This window comes from Nuphar pumila, chromosome 3 (assembly GCF_984573655.1).
Source record: "Nuphar pumila chromosome 3, dmNupPumi1.hap1.1, whole genome shotgun sequence".
Classification (NCBI taxonomy): domain Eukaryota; kingdom Viridiplantae; phylum Streptophyta; class Magnoliopsida; order Nymphaeales; family Nymphaeaceae; genus Nuphar; species Nuphar pumila.
The window spans coordinates 129,797,522-129,814,799 of NC_143251.1; the positions used below are offsets into that span (position 1 = coordinate 129,797,522).

The window sequence follows — 17,278 nt, forward strand, 5'->3', positions numbered from 1 at the left end:
AGAAGACACTTACTAGTTTCTCTTTAACACCAAAATTCTGTTTTATTTTTAAAAGGCAATTGCCTACTTGTTTTCGGCAAGCAAAGCAGAAGTTTGCAGTGTTTCCCCATATAAAACACCAACTGAATGACATGGAAAACTCCTGAAATCCACTCGTTGGCCCTCGATAGGAAAGCAAACAGGTGAGACATGGGTTGCACCAAGCTTCATCCAGTGCTACATTCTTTCCCTGGTTACTGAGCCCAGATCCAGATCCAATCAGAGCATTGTGGCACCAATTATATATATATGGGTTGGTCCTACCGCTTTTTTTGTTAGGTCCCATTAGGACCCTAAAAAAATCATATTTTCAAGTATTGTTTGCTCTATCTGAACTGCTAGATGTGTTTAGTATTGTTTATTTACTAAGAAACAAGTTTCTTTCAAATTGATTTGATGTAAAAATGTAAACATTTTATCATCAAATTTTAGGATAATATCAACCATTAATTTTTTCACCACTTTAAAATATACATCTGAGTATTAAAAAATCTTAATAAAATACATGCTCCCTATTGAGTAAACAATGAAACACATCTAATGGTACAGATCAAGCAAAAGTACTTGAAAGTACAATTTTTGGAACGTCATAACAGGACCTAATGAAAAAAGCAGTAGGATCATCCCCCTTATATATATATATATATATATATATATATATATATATATATATATATATATATATATATATATATAAGAGAGAGAGAAAGAGCTTTAAAAACTGAAAGATGATATGTGGTAGTAACTCACAAAATCCATATGACAAAAGAGAACACAGTTTAGCACAAGACCTGGAGGTGTGACTTTATCAAGTTTTACTAGCATTCCAAGCGCTATCTTCTACATAGTTCAAATCTGTTGACAGAAGAATCAGCATAACAAGATACGCAGATACACCACATCCGATAACTATGATAACAAAGTATCCATCCATAACAGAGATCAAACATACTTACCAAGAGAGGAGTGCTATTAAGATACCCAGCACTGTAACGACCCCAACATATCCCTGTAAAGGGATCTCTACATTGAACCAACCAAACAAAATAACTAACTTTATTAATCAATAAATCAATGTCTGAAAACAAAATTAAATTAAAGCATAAAATTCAGAGGCGCACTGTTTAAGAGTAACAAAAGTCAGTCACATGATCTCGCAGACTCCCTGATACAATCATCTTTATCACTGAACTCTAGGTTCTGTGAAAAACATACGAAGTACCGGATAAGAATCAAAGATTCTTTGTACGAATTCCTCTAAAAATCCAAATAGATAAGAAAAAACATAAATTAAATTGAAACAGAAACAAGTAAGAATGCATAATCTAATGCAAAACAATAAATATGCATAATTTTAATACACATGCATGAATAATTTATTAAATTATTATCAGAGTTCACTTTTGCATACATGTCCCTATTAAATGCACGAAAATTTAGTTTCACTTTTCATTATACCCGTAGATAATCAAAATGGGCACCACAATTTTCGAAGTCATAGATAGGTTCTCAGTTGTAGCTTAACACACAATTTGTATTTTATTACTAGGTTTCACACTTGTTCTTTGACCGATATCAGGAATCAACACCATCCATCGAAACATTAGAAATCAATATCTAATATCGGAACACCAAGAAAATCAACATCCACTGATTCCACTTTTTTGGTATACCAATAACAAAAACTGTGTCTACAACACCACCCCAGACAAAGTAGCTGAAAACTCACTAAAACCGTGGTTGTGAGACGAACCACCATATCGAGTTCAGGAGCACAATCGCACAAAGAGTTTTAGTATCCTCACAGTTTCTCAAAAACCGTCATTTAGGATTCTCATACTGTGGAAGAGACATCCAGGCCAAAATACGTGAAGTATTGGGTACTGATCAGACCAAAATATGTGCAACATTGGGTAATGATCAGACCCAAATACATGCGATATTGGGTATTGACCAGACCCAAAACATATGTAGTTTTTGGGTGACTGATCAGACCCGAATACATACTGATTAGACTGGTTACATGAGGATGTTGATAACCATGTTTGCAGGATTGTCATCAAGCTATGTTTATATTGTTAAATTATGTATATATATATACATATACTTATATATATATACATACGTATATATATATATATAAGTATATATATACAGTTTTTTCTCTTTCTTTCCTCAAAATACCCGATAGGGGTATTTTGGTAAAACCACATGTAATCTTTTTTCTTTTTATATTTTTCTTTTTCTTCCTTTTTCTTTTTCCTTTTTTTCTTTTTCCTTTTTTATTTTTAGCTTTTTGTAAGACCACAAGGGCCCCACACATGTAGTCGTTGGGGCCCCAACGGTCAGATTTATGACCGTTGGGGCTCCCAACGACTACATGGGAGCCCCTTGTGGTCCCCTTCTTATGACTCCCTCCTCTATAAATAGAGGAGGTTTTTCCTCTTGTAAAGCATGGGGTTTTCATCCTTCTCTTCCTTTCTTCAATAATATTCAACTTATGACTTTAAGTCATTTTCTACTTTTGTGAGTTTTGTGTGTACACCTTTGGTGTTTATGTTCTTCGCTCTTGTGGTCACTCTTAAAGAGTGCTTTTACTCTATTGGTGCTTCCACCTCTTTTCATTACATGGTATCAGAGCTCGGTTGGTGATTGGGCTTCTCTTTATTATCTTGGAACATGTGCCTCTCAAGCTTTTGAAGAAAGGAAGAATATTTGGTGTCGATGGAACATGATTTTAAAGTTGAGCTTTCTTTTAAGCTCAATGGGTCCAACTATCTTATGTGGGCCTCCGCTATGGAAAATCATCTAAGAGGTAAGAAACTTTGGGGTTTTGTTATGAGAACTACTCCCGAACCCTTTCTTGTTCTCACTAAAATCGAAAATGAGGTTGAAAAAGCTTTAGATGGCGATGAGCGCATCAAAGCTATCAATGACCATCAATCCAAAGTTAAGGATTGGGAGAGTAACCATGCCAAAATTTTGGCATGGTTTATGAACAATGTAGACCTTAAAAACTGTGCTAATATTGCAAAATTTAGAAGGGCCAATGAGGCATGGTTTTTCCTTAAGGGTATGTATACCCAAAAGGATCTTGCTCGACAATTTTTTTGTCAAGAAAAAATTCATTCCACCAAACAAATGGATATGAGTGTCCGGGACTACTTTAGCTCTCTAACCCATCTTTGGGATGAACTTGTTCTTCTTGAGCCTAAATGGGTGGCTCCGGAAGATATTGAGTTTAGAAGGGAACAAATTGAAAAAGAGCATTTTTTTCAATTTCTTCATGGTCTTCGCCCGGAATTTGAACAAGTTAGGGCATCCCTTCTCCATAGAAGCAAAGCCTTACCCATTGAAGATGCCCTTGTCGAAATATGCCAAGAAGAAACTCGACTTGGCTTAAGTGTTAAGAGTGATAAAGTTTTGGTCGTTACTACGCCCGGATCAAATGTGAAAGCATATAGACCTCCTCACTTTAACAAAAATAGTAATGGGCCTAGAAAGGGAGTGATATGTCATTATTGTAATGAACCGGGACACATTAGACCGGTTTGTCCCAAGCTTAAGGGAAAAGTAGCCGCGGTTGGAGAAAATTCTTCAAAGAAGGAAAAAGAAAGTGCCAAAGAGGGAGATATCAAAGAAACTCTTAATCACATCTCTGAAGTTCTCCAACATCTTCTCAAGACTTCTTCTTCAACATCCGGAGCCGCCATCGCCTATTCTTCATCACCTCCAGGTATGTGGATACTAGACTTTGGTGCTTCTTTTCATATGACATCTCATAAAAACTCTCTTTCAAATGTTTTTTCCGAACCCATATCCTCTTATGTTTCAACGGCCGATGGAACATCTTTGAAAATTGAAAGTATTGGAACACTTGATTTTAAAAATTCTTAAAACTTTTTCGTTCCTAAAGTTAGAATCGTTCCAAAAATTAATTTAAATCTTTTTTCCGTTTCCCAAATCACTGATCATGGATGCCAAGTCTCTTTCTCACCTAAAGATTGAACCGTGCAGGATCTCCAGTCAGGGAAGCTGATTGGGCAAGGCCATAGAAGGGGTGATCTCTATTTTATGGATTTTTTGACTCTTCCATCTAAGTCATCTTGCAATCTTGTAAAAGACAAAAGTATTGGAATTTGGCATGAGAGACTTGGACATCCAAATTTTGTAAAAATGTCTCTTTTTCTTTTATTGAACAATACTTGTAAAGACAATCACATGACTTGTAAATATTGCATTTTTGGGAAATCTAAAGCTACTCCATTTCCTCAAAGAAGTTACTTCACCACTCGACCTTTTGAACTTGTTCATTCCGATGTGTGGGGATCTTCCCCTATTTTGTCTAAAGGAGGATTTTCGTACTATGTGGTCTTTATTGATGACTTCACTCGATTTACATGGATTTACTTCCTAAGTCGCAAATCCGAAGTTTTCTCCTTCTTTAAAGAATTTCATGCGATGGTTAAAAATCAATTTTTGGGAAATCTATCTATTCTTAGGTCCGATTCGAGAGGCGAATATATGTCTAATGATTTTCAAAGTTATTTAAAAGAAAATGGAATTTGTCATCAACGTTCTTGCCCCAACACTTCGCAACAAAATGGTCTTGCGGAAAGAAAGCATAGACACATAATAGAAACCACAAGAACGTTATTAATTTCAAAAAATATTCCAAAATCCTTTTGGGCCGAAGCGGTTCTAACCTCAACATACCTTATCAATAGAACCCCTTCATCTTCTTTGAAAAATCTTTCTCCATTTGAAAAACTTTACAATATGTCTCCCGATTATAAAAGACTAAGAATTTTTTGATGTAAATGCTTTGTTCTAACTCACAAAAATGATAAACTTTCTCCTAGGGCTATTGAATGTATTTTCTTAGGATATGGCAAAAAACAAAAAGGTTATCGATGCTTTGACATACTAAAAAACAAACTTTATATCTCAAAAGATGTCACATTCCTAGAAGAAGAAAATGTTTTTCGCACCAACCAAATGAAAATATTGATTATTCCTTTTTATTTGACTTGTTGCCTCAAGAAAACGTCATAGATGATCATATTGATCCTAATGAACCTCTTATTGAAGATCATTTTGAACATCCAAATGATGATCAAAATTTAGAAGAAAATGTTTCAAGACAAATACAAGTTTACTCTAGAAGGAATGAAAGAAATCCTCCTTGTGTTGAAAAATTCTCTCAAAGTGAGTCGATCGAAGAAACCTCTCAAAGAAGATCAAATTGTATTTCCAAAGTACCAAATAGATTTGTTTCTTATGATTCTTTTTCTCCTAATTTTTTAGCATGTCTACTTGCTCTTCACTCCTTTCATGAACCATCTCATTACAATGATGCTAAACAATATGCTCATTAGAATGAAGCTATGGAATTAGAACTTAATGCTCTTAAAAAGGCACAAACTTGGGAAATCATTGATCCTCCCAATGGCAAGAAACCCATTGGATGTAGATGGGTTTTTAAAGTAAAAACTAAGAGTAATGGTTCATTAGAAAGATATAAGGCTAGGTTAGTAGCCAAAGGATATGCCCAAGAGTATGGGGTAGATTATGATGAAACTTTTGCCCCAGTTGCTCGAATGACTAGTGTTCGAGCTCTTATCTTTCAACTTGATGTCAAAAATGCCTTTTTGAATGGAAATTTAAATGAAGAAGTTTATATGGAACCTCCTCCAGGTATGAATTTAAATGGAAAAATTTTGAAATTAAAAAAGGCCTTATATGGACTTAAGCAAGCTCCTAAAGCTTGGTATGACAGGTTTAGTAATGTATTAATCAATTTAGGATTTTCTTCTTGCTATACTGACACTGCTCTTTTTGTTAAGAAGACAGGTGACTCCATTGTTATGCTTCTGCTATATGTTGATGATATGATCATCATTGGGAATGACAAAAAGGGGGTGAATGATATAAAGTCTATATTAAAAGAAACTTTTGATGTGTCTGATCTTGGATACTTGAGATATTTTTTAGGAATTGAAGTGGCTTATTCCGCGCGAGGATACATCCTATCTCAAATGAAATTAGCTGCAGAAATTTGTACCAAATCAGGAATATCTGATGAAAAGAAAGTTGAGACTCCCAAAGTTATCAATGCAAAACTGAGACTTGAAGATGGTGTTCTTCTTGAGGATCCAACCCCCTTCCGTCAATTAATTGGATCCCTCGCCTATGTATCCATCACACATCCAGATATAGCACATGTGGTTCATACAACAAGTCAGTTTCAGCATGCACCTACTTCGGTTCATATGGCAGCCGTAATGAGAATTGTGGGATATATCAAAAATACCATCTCCAAGGGACTCTTCTTATCCTCTTTTTCGTCTCTTGAATCAACTGCTTTTACTGATGCTGACTGGGGAGGAAATCCCAATGATCGTATCTCAATTACTGGTCTTTGCATTTTTTTAGGTGAATCGCTCATCTCGTGGAGATGTAAGAAGCAGCAAAAGGTCTCTCTATCATCCACTGAAGCTGAATATCGGGCTATGGCAAAGACAACAATGGAAATCGTGTGGCTCAGAGGGCTCCTTGGGGACATGGGTGTCCTCATCTCCTCACCCACCAAGCTCTGTTGTGACAACAAAAGTGTGATCTACATTGCAAGCAATCATACGTTTCACGAATGGACCAAGCATATCGAGATGGATTGTCACTACGTTCGAGATGAATTCCTCAGATGAACTATCACATTACTATACGTCACTTCAGAATATCAACTAGTTGACTTCTTCCCCAAAGCGCTCCCAACTCCATGATTTATGTTTCTTCTTGGCAAACTTTCGGTCTTCTCCCCGTAAACTTTGAGGGGGCATGTTAAATTATGTATATATATATATATACATATACTTATATATATACATACGTATATATATAAGTATATATATATACATATATGTATATATACAGTTTTTTCTCTTTCTTTCCTCAAAATACCCGATAAGGGTATTTTGGTAAAACCACATGTAATCTTTTTTCTTTTTATATTTTTCCTTTTCTTCCTTTTTCTTTTTCCTTTTTTCTTTTTTATTTTTAGCTTTTTGTAAGACCACAAGGGCCCCACACATGTAGTCGTTGGGGCCCCAACGGTCAGATTTATGACCGTTGGGGCCCCAACGGTCAGATTTATGACCGTTGGGGCTCCCAACGACTACATGGGAGCCCCTTGTGGTCCCCTTCTTATGACTCCCTCCTCTATAAATAGAGGAGGTTTTTCCTCTTGTAAAGCATGGGGTTTTCACCCTTCTCTTCCTTTCTTCAATAATATTCAACTTATGACTTTAAGTCATTTTCTACTTTTGTGAGTTTTGTGTGTACACCTTTGGTGTTTATGTTCTTCGCTCTTGTGGTCACTCTTAAAGAGTGCTTTTACTCTGTTGGTGCTTCCGCCTCTTTTCATTACATATATATGTGCAGAAAAATCAGTGATCGATAAAAATAATTTCAAAAATAACTATGTTTGAATAGTTGTATACGTGTATGTTATTTCTCTACATAGATATACAATAGCCATGTATTTTTCCAGCATGATGTGCTCAGCATAATCATGCATTAGCAAAGTATTTCCAGCATGTTATTTCTCTACATAAATACGTTTCAACAGAATATTTTCAGCATGCTATTTCTTTGCATAAATATGCATCAACAGAGTATTTCCAACATATTATTTTTCTGCATACATATGCATTAAACATGTGATTTATTTAGCTTTCGGTGGACTGTTGTAGGGCAGACCAATGTTGCACATTTATGTGCAGTATTGTCCGTTGTCCACCGCCTTTGGACTGCATGTCTTTTGCATGAGAAGCAAGATGTCACGTGTATTGTGGCAACATAGATATGACTCAAAGGTTATGTTTTGTATCCCGAGCATACCCAAATTTGTTACATGAATGGCAAGGGTGTTTATTGGTTATGCATGATCATACAAATAAATATTATGTTAGCATAAATGTGCATATCATGAACACGAAATTTCTGAAGTTATTTTGATGTTGCGCTAACATGATCATGTGCATGTTTGGATGTTATGCATACAATAAATCATGAAATAATATATATTGCAAGCAATTGTTAACATGTATATGCAATTTGTGTTGTATGTACATTCTTATGGTGTATGAATGAATGTGCATTATGGACATGTTTCAATAGTTGTGTGTGTGTGCATGTTCACCGAGAATTTTGATTAAGATGCATCGGTGGTTAGATGCGAACCAGTGTAGGCTGTGTGGTCCAGGAGCATCTGTTGCCCCAAGATTAGTGTTTATGCATTGCAAATTTTATTCTATAAATTACTAACTTTATAAATTAATTACACTATTAAAATTGTAGTGGGTCAGCTCCCGTGTTGTGTTTTGCAAGTTGATTTGCAAAATGAGTCTTTTGTAAAGAATTTGACTTTTGTTAAAAAGATAAAAGAGATAAACAATATAATTAATATTTTTTTTCCTGGATATCCCTTCCACAGTATAAAAATCCTGGATGACGATTTTGAAAAAATCGTGAGGATACTAAAACTCGGTGTGCATTTATGCCCTTAAACCCAAATAGGGCGGTTCACCTTCCAACCATGGTTTTAGGGAGTTTTCAGCTAATTTGACTGGGAGTGGTGTTGTAGACACAACTGTTATTATTAGTATACCAAGAAAGTGGTATAAGTCGATGTTGATTTCTCTAGTGTCCAGATATTAAATGCTAATTTCTAATGTTCTGATGAATGGTGTTGATTCCTGATATCGATTGAAGAACAAGTGTGAAACGTAGTAATAAAATACAAAATGCATGTTAAGCTACAAATGAAAACCAAAGTTGAACTTCGAAAACTGTTGTGCCCGTCTTGAGTATCCACGGGTTTAATGAAAAGTGAAACTAAACTTGTGTACATTTAATAGGGACATGCATGCAAAAGAAAACTCTGATAATAACTTAATAAATTGTTCATGCATGGGTATTGGAATCATGCATATTTATTGTTCTACAATAAATCATGCATTCTTACTTGTTTTTGTTTCATGTGAGAATTTGTTATTGCATGATAACTGATTTCAAATGCTCGAATAGTAAATGGTTTATGAGATTATTGTTATATTTCTTTTCAAAACTTACATGAATTTTATTTATGTTTTTTCTTGCCTATTCGTCAAAAAACAATCTTTGATTCTTACTTAGTACTTCCTATATTTTTCATGGGACCTGAAGCTCAGTGACGAGGATGATTGCATTAGGAAGTCTTCAAGATCACGTGACTGACTTTTGTTACTCTTAGACAGTGTGGCTCTGGTATTTTATACTTCAATTTAATTTTGTTCTAATACATTAATTTATTGATTAATAAAATTATTTATTTATTTGTTGGTTCAACATAGAGATTCCTTATAGTTTGAAATGTTGTTAAGTCTGTGAGGCCCCAGATTCTTGGGTTTTGGTTTCTGCAATTGTTTTAAGAAAAAAAATTATCACTTTTCACGAGAATAAGTTGGGATCATTACAAGCACTGCATGAAGTAATAAGATCACGCATTGGGATCCCTGCATATGTAAGTGCCAATGTTGCAGCATTGATACAAATTCCTGAAGAAATGCTGTATCATCTTAAAGAATGTGAAGGTTGTACACACACGCAGAGAGAGAGAGAGAGAGAGTTTCAATACTTCATATGCTAAGGACATTTTTATGTTACCTCCATCAGCTCGAAGAACTTGGACAAATATGTCAATCTGCCACAATGATACAAGATGCAGCAATGAATATCAGATATACAATGAAGCTAGAAGAAAAGCTGCTGACCCCAATGATAGAATTTGATGCAACCTGAGAACGAGGCATTAGATGTGTCGATATGCATGCTTCCATAGTCTGACGAATAACCAAAGAAATTTCTGTTGAGCGCCTGCCACAATAAAAAGATAAGCAACACTGTGAAAGATAAAAGTGACCATCAAATTTATTAGCATTCATAATGAAAAACCAAAAAAAGGTTGAGCTTATCATGCACAAGTTTTAACCATTTAAAAATCTTATCGAACACAATAAACTTCAAAACACAATAGAAAGATAAATTTACTAATTTTAAGAGTCTAAAGCAAATGTGGTCAGAATACAACCTAAAGGTTCAAAACACAGGCAAATTGGAGTGGAGAAAAAAGGAATAAAAAAAGGGAAACACTTGAGAAGTACATGCCCATTTGACTAAAACATGATAAAACTGTAAGATTCTTATCAATGGCAGATGCTTAGAAGTTGGCACGGATAAACCTGTCCCCTTTGGTCTCCTGGTGCGATCGCCAGTGCTAAAATTGGCCATGCTGTACTCACAACGAACCTGTATGAAAAATGGAAAATCAAATTTGAAAAAAAAGATGCAAGATACAAAACCAAATCAAATTCACGAAAAACAAAACATATTCAAACTCGAGTTTAGAAGGAAACACAGTAAACCATGTAACAAGAAGCTGATCCTAATCAACATAAAAAAAAATAAACATTCAAAATAACAAAAAAATGCCAACCTCTCTCGGCCCATAAACAGCTGCTATTACTTTGGTGTTGCCCATCTCAAAAGCAGCAAAACTGGGGGGAAAAAGCCCATTAAAGAATTATTAACCAACAAAAAACGAATTTCTTTCAGGTTAACCCTTAGTTTTAGTTGCGAATTTAGCATTATTCTCTATGAAAAAGAACATATACTAACTTTGAAAAAAAGGCTCAAGAAAACAAAAAAGTTTAATCATTCAAAAAAATCAATGAAAAAATGAAGATGGTACCCGTCAGCTTTTGCTACAACACCAATCTCTGCACGAATCTGCCTCATCTGAAAGTTGACTGAAACTCATTACAAAAACGCTATGAGAGAGAGAGAGAGAGAGAAAGAAAGAGGGTATTTAATCCTTACCTCCATCGGACGGCGACCATCCAAATGCAGCCCTTCTGGACTAACATAATCCATCTCTCCAGTGGAGGGGCCATGAATCTAAACTAGGGTGGCAACACATGCACGGTGAAAAGGAAAATAATTACTAATAAACTATATTAACAACAATTTTTCAAAAAAATCAAATAATTATTCTAAAGCGTTAACGTGCATTTGTATAATAACATAGTTAAATGAAACCTATTTGATTATTTCTCTAATCAAATCATTAACCAACCAAAGTTTATCAAAATTCTCCTAAAAAGATCATATACTAATGATTACTAACAAATATTTAAGAAATGAATTAAGAATTTGAATCAATTCAAATATTCAAGATATGTAAAGCGAAAAAAATGAAGTTTGTAAACATACCAATGAAGTTAATGATGAGCCACTTTGATATAGTCTACTTGAGTTTTTTGATTAAGTATGAAATATCAATCCAATGTCTACATTGCAAAAATATTTACACTGTCAAACTATCTCCATAAAATACATATATATCGGATACTAACACAAATAAGGAATAAACACAAAAAGATCCTAAAATCATAACAGAAATCAACGATGAAACCATGATTATTGCTACTTAAAAAATACAAACTCACAAAGAAACCCCCAAGCCCAATAAAAATCAAACATATAATCATGATTATCACTAATTGAAATGATAATTGAAAGAGAGAGAGAGAGAGAAACATGAAAAGCCCCTAAAGTCCTAATTAGACATTCATGTCATTTGAAATGATGCAAATCAAAAACCTAAATCCTAACAAAAATCATACATCTCATTTATCCTAGTTGATTAAAAAAAAACCCTAATGCTCTAAGTTCTAAGCAAAATCAAGTATTCATGGATTCATGGATTCATGGTTAATGCTAATTGAAAAAGAAAAACACATAAAACCCTAAAACTATAATTCAACATTCATGTCATTTTAAGAGATACCAAATCAAAACCTCAATTCTTAGAAACCCCTAAAATTCTAACTAAAATCAAGCACGTGGAATCATATTTAATGTTGATTTAAAAAAAACACAAAAATATCTAATTAAATATTTATCCCATTTAAGAAAACCAAAATAAAAAATCTAAATGCTAATTAAAAAAAACATTAAAAAACCCTAAAGCATAATTAAATATTCATGCTATTTAGAAAAACTAAATAAAAAACCTCAATCCTAGCAAACATCACTCATATATAGGCTATTGAAAAATGAAAACAAAACCCCTAAAATTCTAACCAAAATCAAGCATGTGGAATCATGTTTAATGTTGATTGAAAAACATGCAGACATAGAAATACCTAATTAAATATTCATCTCATTTAAAAAACCAAAATAAAAAATCTAAATGCTAATTGAAGAAAACACAAAAAAAACCTAAAACATAATTAAATGTCCATGCTAAATAAATAAACTAAATAAAAAACCTTAATCATAACAAACATCATTCGTATATAGGCTAATTAAAAAAAACTAAATTTCTAACTAAATCTATCATGTGGAATCATGTTTAATGTTGATTGAAAAAAAACACACACGGAAAGACCCAATTAAATATTCATCTAATTTAATAAACCAAAATCAAATAACTAAATGTTATGGGAAAAAAGAACACAAAAAACCCTAAAACTTGATTAAAGATTCATGCTATTTATAAAAAAAGAAGTAAATAAAAACATATGCATTTTTTGGGTGACTGATCAAACCCGAATACATACTGATTAGACTGGTTACATGAGGATGTTGATAACCATGTTTGCAGGATTGTCATCAAGCTATGTTTATATATGTGCAGAAAAATCAGTGATGGATAAAAATAATTTAAAAAATAACTATGTTTGAATAGTTGTATACGTGTATGTTATTTCTCTACATAGATATACAATAGCCATGTATTTTTCCAGCATGATGTGCTCAGTATAATCATGCATTAGCAAAGTATTTCCAGCATGTTATTTCTCTACATAAATACGTTTCAACAGAATATTTCAGCATGCTATTTCTTTGCACAAATATGCATCAACAGAGTATTTCCAACATATTATTTTTCTGCATACATATGCATTAAACATGTGATTTATTTAGCTTTCGGTGGACTGTTGTAGGGCAGACCAATGTTGCACATTTATGTGCAGTATTGTCCGTTGTCCACCGCCTTTGGAGTGCATGTCTTTTGCATGAGAAGCAAGATGTCACGTGTATTGTGGCAACATAGATATGACTCAAAGGTTATGTTTTGTATCCCGAGCATACCCAAATTTGTTACATGAATGGCAAGGGTGTTTATTGGTTATGCATGATCATATAAATAAATATTATGTTAGCATAAATGTGCATATCATGAACACGAAATTTCTGAAGTTATTTTGATGTTGCGCTAACATGATCATGTGCATGTTTGGATGTTATGCATACAATGAATCATGAAATAATATATATTGCAAGCAATTGTTAACATGTATATGCAATTTGTGTTGTATGTACATTCTTATGGTGTATAAATGAATGTGCATTGTGGACATGTTTCAATAGTTGTGTGTGTACATGTTCACAGAGAATTTTGATTAAGATGCATCGGTGGTTAGATGCGAACTAGTGTAGGTTGTGTGGTCCAGGCGCATCTCTTGCCCCAAGATTAGTGTTTATGCATTGCAAATTTTATTATGTAAATTACTGACTTTATAAATTAATTACACTATTAAAATTGTAGTGGGTCAACTCCCGTGTTGTGTTTTGCAAGTTGATTTGTAAAATGATTCTTTTGTAAAGAATTTGACTTTTGTTAAAAAGATAAAAGAGATAAACAATATAATTAAAATTTTTCTTCCTGGATATCCCTTCCACGGTATAAAAATCCTGGATGACGATTTTGAAAAAATCGTGAGGATACTAAAACTCGGTGTGCATTTCTGCCCTTAAACCCAAATAGGGCGGTTCACCTTCCAACCATGGTTTTAGGGAGTTTTCAGCTAATTTGCCTGGGAATGGTGTTGTAGACACAACTGTTATTATTAGTATACCAAGAAAGTGGTATAAGTCGATGTTGATTTCTCTAGTGTCCAGATATTAAATGCTAATTTCTAATGTTCTGATGGATGGTGTTGATTCCTGATATCGATTGAAGAACAAGTGTGAAACGTAGTAATAAAATACAAAATGCATGTTAAGCTACAAATGACAACCAAAGTTGAACTTCGAAAACTGTTGTGCCCGTCTTGAGTATCCACGGGTTTAATGAAAAGTGAAACTAAACTTGTGTACATTTAATAGGGACATGCATGCAAAAGAAAACTCTGATAATAACTTAATAAATTGTTCATGCATGGGTATTGGAATCATGCATATTTATTGTTCTACAATAAATCATGCATTCTTACTTGTTTCTGTTTCATGTGAGAATTTGTTATTGCATGATAACTGATTTCAAATGCTCGAATAGTAAATGGTTTATGAGATTGTTGTTGTTATATTTTTTCTCAAAACTTACATGAATTTTATTTATGTTTTTTCTTGCCTATTCGTCGAAAAACAATCTTTGATTCTTACTTAATACTTCATATATTTTTCATGGGACCTGAAGCTCAGTGACGAGGATGACTGCATTAGGAAGTCTTCAAGATCACGTGACTGACTTTTGTTACTCTTAGACAGTGTGGCTCTGGTATTTTATACTTCAATTTAATTTTGTTCTAATACATTAATTTATTAATTAATAAAATTATCTATTTGATTTGTTGGTTTAACATAGAGATCCCTTATAGTTTGAAATGTTGTTAAGTCTGTGAGGCCCCAGATTCTTGGGTTTTGGTTTCTGTAATTGTTTTAAGAAAAAAAAATTATCACTTTTCACGAGAATAAGTTGGGATCGTTACAAGCACTGCATGAAGTAATAAGATCATGCATTGGGATCCCTGCATCTGTAAGTGCCAATGTTGCAGCATTGATACAAATTCCTGAAGAAATGACGGTATCATCTTAAAGAATGTGAAGGTTGTACACACACGCAGAGAGAGAGAGAGAGAGAGAGAGAGAGAGAGAGAGAGAGAGAGTTTCAATACTTCATATGCTAAGGACATTTTTATGTTACCTCCATCAGCTCGAAGAACTTGGACAAATATGTCAATCTGCCACAATGATACAAGATGCAGCAATGAATATCAGATATACAATGAAGCTAGAAGAAAAGTTGCTGACCCCAATGATAGAATTTTGATGCAACCTGAGAACAAGGCATTAGATGTGTCGATATGCATGCTTCCATAGTCTGACGAATAACCAAAGAAATTTCTGTTGAGCGCCTGCCACAATAAAAAGATAAGCAACACTATGAAAGATAAAAGTGACCATCAAATTTATTAGCATTCATAATGAAAAACCAAAAAAGGTTGAGCTTATCATGCACAAGTTTTAACCATTTAAAAATCTTATCGAACACAATAAACTTCAAAACACAATAGAAAGATAAATTTACTAATTTTAAGAGTCTAAAGCAAATGTGGTCAGAATACAACCTAAAGGTTCAAAACACAGGCAAATTGGAGTGGAGAAAAAAGGAATAAAAAAAGGGAAACACTTGAGAAGTACATGCCCATTTGACTAAAACATGATAAAACTGTAAGATTCTTATCAATGGCAGATGCTTAGAAGTTGGCACGGATAAACCTGTCCCCTTTGGTCTCCTGGTGCGATCGCCAGTGCTAAAATTGGCCATGCTGTACTCGCAACGAACCTGTATGAAAAATGGAAAATCAAATTTGAAAAAAAGGATGCAAGATACAAAACCAAATCAAATTCACGAAAAACAAAACATATTCAAACTCGAGTTTAGAAGGAAACACAGTAAACCATGTAACAAGAAGCTGATCCTAATCAACATAAAAAAAAAAATTCAAAATAACAAAAAAATGCCAACCTCTCTCGGCCCATAAACAGCTGCTATTACTTTGGTGTTGCCCATCTCAAAAGCAGCAGAACTGGGGGGAAAACCCATTAAAGAATTATTAACCAACAAAAAACGAATTTCTTTCAGGTTAACCCTTAGTTTCAGTTGCGAATTTAGCATTATTCTCTATGAAAAAGAACATATACTAACTTTGAAAAAAAGGTTCAAGAAAACAAAAAAGTTTAATCATTCAAAAAAATCAATGAAAAAATGAAGATGGTACCCGTCAGCTTTTGCTACAACACCAATCTCTGTACGAATCTGCCTCATCTGAAATTTGACTGAAACTCATTGCAAAAACGCTATGAGAGAGAGAGAGGGTATTTAATCCTTACCTCCATCGGACGGCGACCATCCAAATGCAGCCCTTCTGGACTAACATATTCCATCTCTCCAGTGGAGGGGCCAGGAATCTCAACTAGGGTGGCAACTAAGGGTGGCAATCGTGTCGGGTTGGCGGGTCGGCAGGTCAGCATACTTCAACCCGAACCCGACCCGTTTATTAAACGGGTAGACTGTGGCAAACACGAACCCGGCCTGTTTAATAAACGGGTAACCCAACATGACCCGCCAACCCATTTAATAAATGGGTTGGGTCGGGTAAACGGGTTCTCAGGTTGGCGGGTCGGGTTGGCGGGTCGGGTTGGCGGATTGGCATACCCCTAACACAAATCCGACCCGTTTAATAAACGGGTTAGGCGGGTCAACCCGTTTATTAAGCAGGTTCATTTTTTCCAAACCCAAACCTGCCTAAGAGGCGGGTTGGCGGGTGGTGTCAGGTTTTGCCACCCCTAGTGGCAACACATGCATGGTGAAAAGGAAAATAATTACTAATAAACTATATTAACAACAATTTTTCAAAAAAATCAAATAATTATTCTAAAGGGTTAACGTGCATTTGTATAATAACATAGTTAAATGAAACCTATTTGATTATTTCTCTAATCAAATCATTAACCAAACAAAGTTTATCAAAATTCTCCTAAAAAGGTCATATACTAATGATTACTAACAAATATTTAAGAAATGAATTAAGAATTTGAATCAATTCAAATATTCAAGATATGTAAAGGGAAAAAAATGAAGTTTGTAAACATACCAATGAAGTTAATGACGAGCCGCTTTGATATAGTCTACTAGAGCTTTTTGATCAAGTATGAAATATCAATCCAATGTCTACATTGCAAAAATTTTTACACTGTCAAACTACCTCCATAAAATACATATATATCGGATACTAACACAAATAAGGAATAAACACAAAAGACCCTAAAATCATAACAGAAATCAACGATGGAACCATGATTATTGCTACTTAAAAAATACAAACTCACAAAGAAACCCCCAAGCCCA

The 17,278-nt window shown here is 34.1% G+C and overlaps 1 protein-coding gene and 1 pseudogene across 1 annotated transcript; both read right to left on the reverse strand.

Moving 5' to 3' along the window:
* Positions 1 to 847: 847 nt before the first annotated feature.
* LOC149843794 (exosome complex component RRP41 homolog) lies at positions 848 to 11,010 on the reverse strand. The gene is made up of 9 exons (XM_090000970.1): positions 10,957 to 11,010; positions 10,829 to 10,875; positions 10,574 to 10,634; positions 10,323 to 10,386; positions 9,876 to 9,958; positions 9,745 to 9,781; positions 9,561 to 9,635; positions 992 to 1,048; positions 848 to 894 (listed from the first exon to the last, which is right to left on the reverse strand). Exons 1-9 carry the CDS (start codon positions 11,008 to 11,010, stop codon positions 848 to 850), a joined length of 525 nt encoding a protein of 174 aa, XP_089857096.1.
* Positions 11,011 to 14,829: 3,819 nt separating this feature from the next.
* LOC149843795 (exosome complex component RRP41 homolog) lies at positions 14,830 to 16,314 on the reverse strand (annotated as a pseudogene).
* Between the last annotated feature and the right edge of the window lie 964 nt (positions 16,315 to 17,278).